At 43.0% G+C, this 6000-nt stretch overlaps 1 protein-coding gene across 4 annotated transcripts in view; it reads right to left on the bottom strand.

Annotated features, from left to right (window-relative positions):
* Positions 1 to 4045: 4045 nt before the first annotated feature.
* The window catches only part of slc24a4b (solute carrier family 24 member 4b), a 33536-nt gene continuing 31581 nt past the window's right edge, over positions 4046 to 6000 (bottom strand). For all 4 annotated transcript variants that reach the window (XM_085770380.1, XM_085770381.1, XM_085770382.1 and 1 more), the window contains exons 15-17: positions 5775 to 5887; positions 5563 to 5628; positions 4046 to 4839 (exon numbers count right to left, since the gene is read on the bottom strand). In XM_085770380.1, the coding sequence (XP_085626506.1) occupies positions 4690 to 4839; positions 5563 to 5628; positions 5775 to 5887 (329 nt within the window). In that variant the 3' untranslated portion in view covers positions 4046 to 4689. The remainder of the gene's footprint in view (positions 4840 to 5562; positions 5629 to 5774; positions 5888 to 6000) is intronic.

Below are 6000 nucleotides of genomic sequence, written 5' to 3'. Positions count from 1 at the left end.
CTGCTGGTGCATCAGAGTAGCCATAAGGTAGTACATCAAACTCATTAATTTTAGCTTAAGGGTCATTTCACCAAGAAAGATTTATTACATATCTTAAACTTCTCACTTCAAAAACTATGCAGGCTGCACCCATTCAATTTGCTGCAGGTTGAAGAGAAACCTTGAGTCAGCTAATGTGAAGGTGCCCCCCCAACCCTCCTCAACCCCCCCACCCTCCAGTGTTGTCGCCTTCTGTTAATTACATCTGATATTAACAAAGTAGAATGAATTACAGAAACGAGATATAGCCGGAGCAGCTCAGCAATTGAATTAAGTTGTTCTTTATACTTTCAGAAATTAAAATTTAAAGCACTTACTTAGACACATATCTATAAATTAGCACGATGGAGGATCAGTTTAATACTAAGTGGTGGAAAAAGCACTTTGATCCTTTACTGTAGAACAAATACTGAGACAATATATATATATAAAAGAAGAAAGAAATTCATTACAGGTAAAAGTCCCATTTCCAAAATCCCACTTAAAGGGCCACTACTCTTGACTTTACAGCCAGAGCTCCAGTTACACCGAGGACTATAAGTCAGGATATCTCAGCTTCTTTAATTAAACTGCACCATTAATTTTTTATTCTGTGTCTGACAAGCCCTCCCGACTTTATGAAGGTGCAGCACTAAATCAGTGGATCACCTTCAGGTAAAAAGTGGACAAGTATTATCAACTACAGGTGCTTGGATGACGTTATTAGATTGTTCAGACTAATGCATCAGCATTTACTGTTGTTGAGATTAAACCAGATTTTTAATCATTTAGATATTCCCTCCAGGTCGTTCACAAACCCTTTTCCGATGGTCACGATAAGTCTGAAGAGGCTGTTAGTAACAAGGAAGTAAAAACACACATTTTCTAACATATTTGTCTTAATTTGAAGTCATTTTAAGCCTCAAACATGTATCACCTACTGACTATTAGTGATTACAAGCCAAATGACTCAACAAATTAATAAAACGTCATCAGTACATGCTGTGAAAAACAACAGCACAAGCAGTAGATACATGTACAATTGGCTTCATTTAATTTATGTATATTCCACAAACAATCCAAGAACTTATGAGACAAATGTACAGGAATTATTTTGCCATTTTATTTTTTTTTCTTCACATTATTGCTTTACAGTAAAATGCATTGGTTGGATATGTCCATTATAGCAAGACAATACATTCATATAAGTTATACAGATGTCCTCAGTAATGTTTTATAGTAACTAACTTTACATTAAATATATTTTTTAATCATTTATTATTCTTGACAAACAACTCCCACGTCACATTGAGCTCACAGTGCATCAGGTCGCATTCAATCAATTAGTACATACAGGTCCTCTCTGGTGTTCAATTGCCATTTCTAAATGTGTATGTGTGTTTCTAAAGTGTGCGTTTATTTTCTACACAGGATTTCCGTACAATCTGGATTTATGCAGGGCTACGACAAGAATGACGTTAGATTTTTTTTTTTTTCCTCTTCCAAAAAAAGTGGAATTGGTAACAAAGATGTGAGTCAGACGACCGGTGAGGACGTACACTGTGCATCAAGATGAGGACAAATAGAGGAAGCAGTGTGGGTTGTTTTTTTTTTGTTTGTCCTTTTTTTCCTCCCCCACCCCTCCCCTGCTGTGGTGTTTTACCACTCAAACCTGGCAACCCGGACATGACCACACAGAGCAACAATAACAAAAATATGCACACACAAAGAAAAAAAAAAGAAACCTTAACACTGCACATTCTGAATCAACTAAAGGACAGTACAAATGTGTGCCTTCCCCCCAAAAACAAAACAAAAAACAGATGAATAATAGGTCCTGTATGTACAGAAGACCCACTGAGAGGGTTTACAGGGAGGATGGATGGAGTCCGAAAGGACGTCAAAGAAGGTGTGGAGGAGTCTTTAGGCCCTGTGTGGTCACCTCCATCCAGTAAACAGCTGTTTGAACCCTGACAGAGTAGCAGCTTAAGGGGGGGGGTCCAACATTTTGTTTTGCTTTGTTTTTATAAATTCCCTAAGAACAGCTCTCATGCAGGTCCACCGAAAAGTGACAGAGTCCCGAGGGCAGTGGAGGAAAGTCATCCATCCCTCCATCCATCCATCTATTCCCTTGCTGCCCCTCTGCTCCTTCAGCTAGGGTTGGTGGAGAGTTAATGCCCTTGTGCAAGAGGGGACAAAAGTGGAGGAGGGCCAAACTGTGGAGTAGGACGAAGAAAGGGGAAAAAAAAAAAAAAAAAATCTGACATCTCACAATGCCACTGTTCCAGAAGCGTCCATGCTGTTGGCTCAGTTCCTCACACACACATCCATACACACAAACACACGCACACACCTGTGAGCTCACACATCAAGTACTACTAGACAAATCCGACGTCACATCACCTCCGCAGGTGAACCCCTCCCGTCTTTATATGGCAACCTGGCAGGGGGCCTTCTGTTCTGTCACATATATTCTTTACATTGAGATTGCATATACAAGTGCCTGCTGCCAGCCGTGTGGCACAGGAATATTTTTCAACACTTAAAACGCTTTTCCCACACGATTTTCTTTTCTTTTTTTCCATCTCTCTCTCTTCTCTCTCCATAGGTTTTTAGTCTCTGCACCTCACTTTGTGAACTCCTCACAGGCATTTTTGCATGATGTCAAAATGTCTGGATTGCAGTGTAGCTCGTAGCTGCCGATTTTTGTAAAATGGGGTCGTCCGGGGCGGTTTCCATAGAGACGCCCAGAAGCCCTCAGCCTTTTGCTGTGCTGTGTGGAGAGGAGCTGCGTTGAATGTCCCAGCATGCACTGCAGACAGAGGCGGGTGTGCTCGTGGTGTTAACAAGGTTTCCAGTCTGAGAGTCGAGAGCCCGGTGTGAGGAAAAAACGTAGTGTGGTGGGCCCCAAAACTGAGGGCACACGCACGCGCACACACACACGCACACACTCATACAATGTCCTCTCACGCATGTATCCATACACACGCACACACACGGAGTCACATGTACACTGAAAATACACACGCACAGAAGGAAGCACTAGTTGATTCAGAATGAGAGGATGGCTGTTAAAGTGCAATATCTACATGTAACTCAAAATCAAGAGACCATCACCATCGCCACCTCTTGGAGTTGTCCATTTCTGAGTTTCCCTGATAACCGACAGCTGTGGTTGGCACCCCTGGCCTTGGGTAAAAGGGGCTGCAGTACCCCCTACTGGCCAAGGGGTGTTATAGCAGACAGTCAGCCTTGAGAACTGCCTGGTTTCTTTGCATTTTTTTTTTTTAAACAACTACCTCCATGCTGCTGCTGCTGTTGCCTCGAGATGAGAACAAGTCACCAGATGATGACAAAAAATCAGATGCATCCCACATATCTGGAGCCAGTTTTGAAGTTGTGCAGAGGGGGAAAAAGTGAAACGACCCATCACTGAATGGAAAATAACGCCAGAGTGGAGTCGTCGCCGCCGCCACAACGACCACCACCACCGCCGCCGCCAGCGCCGCCAGCATGAATACCCCTCTGAGTGGTCAAATCTCCTTACAGCACAAAGCAAGAAAAGCGTTTCCATGTGCAATTTGTTTCAGTGAAAAACAGGCAATGTCCTATTATTTGCAACAAGCTCTCCTCCATTATTTCGTACTAGATAAAACCTTGTTTTGAAAAAATAAATACAAAAAACAACAACCAAAAAAAGTGTTTACAAGTTTACATTGTGCAGTGCTGCATATGCATAACACCCTCACAGTCGACTGATCTGGACTGTGAATTATTTTTGACAAAGTGTCCTGACAATGTCTCTCTTCTTTTTTTTTTTTTAAGAAAAGAAAGCAGATTTGATCAAGCAGATGAGGGTTTGGGGAGAGTTTGTGCAGGGTAAAGTGAAGTGAAGCGCTAACAGTATCTGCTCCCTGATGCCAGAGGCCATGCCAGGAGAGTCAGGTCCAGGCTGGAGGAGGGGAGCTGCCAAGGACAAGGCCCTCCTCCGGGGCTGGGGAGGGACAGAGGGAGGGGGGTGGGTGGAGGGGGTCAAGAGGGATAGAGGAGTGTACTTTTTCTTCTTTAAGTGCTGGGGTTGCTTGGTAAATCTTTTAGGAATTACTTCAAAAAAAGGAGACTTGTCTCTACACGCGGGTTTTGGTTGAAATCAGCGTTTGTGGTAGGATTGTTTTGTTTTTTTTCTCTTCTCTTCACAGACTCTGGTTTTGGTTTGTGGAAAAGACTTGTGAAAATGGTGGTGTGTGGAAATCTACAATGTGAACAATGAAAACACACACCGACAATCCACAATCCACTTATGATTCTTGGAGGTCCCCGACATCTAAAAGGCATGCTAGATGGGTAGAAAGTTAACAGGTGCACGGAGGAACTAAAGACTTTTACTGCAGTTAACAGGCAAAGCCCAAAAAACAATGGGCGTTAAGGACCGGCACTGTGTGACAAGAGGACAAATCAGAGACGTAAATGCAGTCCGCTGTTACAGTGGACCGCCTCTTGAGGAAATAAGATTCATATTTGGGACTGAAAAGCTTACAGGAGGAGAAAGGGTGAGGGAGGGGAGGAAAAAAAAGTCTGTAGTTAGGTCCAGTATTATAAAAAAAAAAGAAAAAATTTTGGAGTTGCTATGGGAGCACTGAGGTTTTGGTATCTGAGACATGCTGCTGTGCTCTACTCCTCCATGCACATGGGCAGGTTGACGAAGGTGAAGATGTTGTACTCGATCATGATGGAGAAGCAGAGGAAAATGGCGTACAGGACCAGGACATAGATGCCCAGCTTCAGGTCCAGCCTCCACTTGTTCAGGTGAATCCCCAGAATCTGTGCAGACACAAAAATACACATCAGGGCGACTTGTGTACAAGCTCATAGTATCTAAATGAAAACTGGCATTTAAAACCACTTTTCAGCCTATAAAAAGATGTCAGAAAACCACCCGACTGTACAGCTGATCCTCAGACTTGATGGTTATTAGATGCACATTTCAGTCACTTGTATTAAAGCAGTGAGCATCTCTTCCCAATGATCACACTCATGCTAATACTATATTGGTTTACAGCTAGAGACGGCTATTGGCTGTTAACGAGGTCTGCACACATTTGACCAACTAAAATACCTACTCAGTACATGTTTATTTGACATTGTGAAGAGATATTTTAAGAAAATGTGTCACGTTTCTGACACGAACACTGATTTAAGAGGTTTAAGAGTCATTCTGGTTTATTTTCTCTAGTACCAGGTCCAATAATATCAAATGCACCATAACTAATGCAGGACACAAAGTGTTTATGATGCTGGATTTTTACATTTTTATGAACCAATTACATAACCTGCTTCAGTCTCCCTTACATAACAGGGCATCAGTCAGTGAGGACCGCAGGCAAACAAAGATGTTTATTTATTAATCTTAGAGACACTGGATTTTTTTTTTTTTTTTTTACACACTTTAAAACACGCAAGGTGCACCACAGCAGTGAACCAGCTCGTCTTCCTGCATGTGGTCAACAAACAGCACCGGCGTAAACATCATTAACTATTGCTCACCGTGAGGGCCACAGAGCCCAGCAGAAGCACCACCGAGTACACCAGCCCCCGACTGTTAATCATCACCTGCGACACACAGGACGAAAAAGATCAGCCCATCCATCGGCAGCCATTAAATCTCATTACCGACACTGAGAAACACAGGACACGATGCTGGATTGTTTTGTCACTAATAAGGTCTCAGCTGTGGCAAACACAAACTAGCTCCTTACCTCTGATCCATAGCTTACACACATGGTCTGTATCGCCCAGGGAACCCCCAGTCCCACCAGGATATCAAACACGTTGCTGCCGATTGTGTTGGACACCGCCATGTCTCCCAGACCTGCAGCCAAACAAAGACGTGCATTAAATCAAACCCACTTTATTTCTCTGCACTGCACTTTCAGCTCAGAGGACAGTGATGACACGGTGATGTTCCTGCACCCTTTTCTCATG

The sequence above is a fragment of the Trachurus japonicus genome, chromosome 24, assembly GCF_045865225.1.
Source record: "Trachurus japonicus isolate A0001 chromosome 24, Traja_1.0".
Lineage (NCBI taxonomy): Eukaryota > Metazoa > Chordata > Actinopteri > Carangiformes > Carangidae > Trachurus > Trachurus japonicus.
Note: the sequence above shows the minus strand (reverse complement) of the source record. Positions and strands in the feature narration are given on the sequence as shown.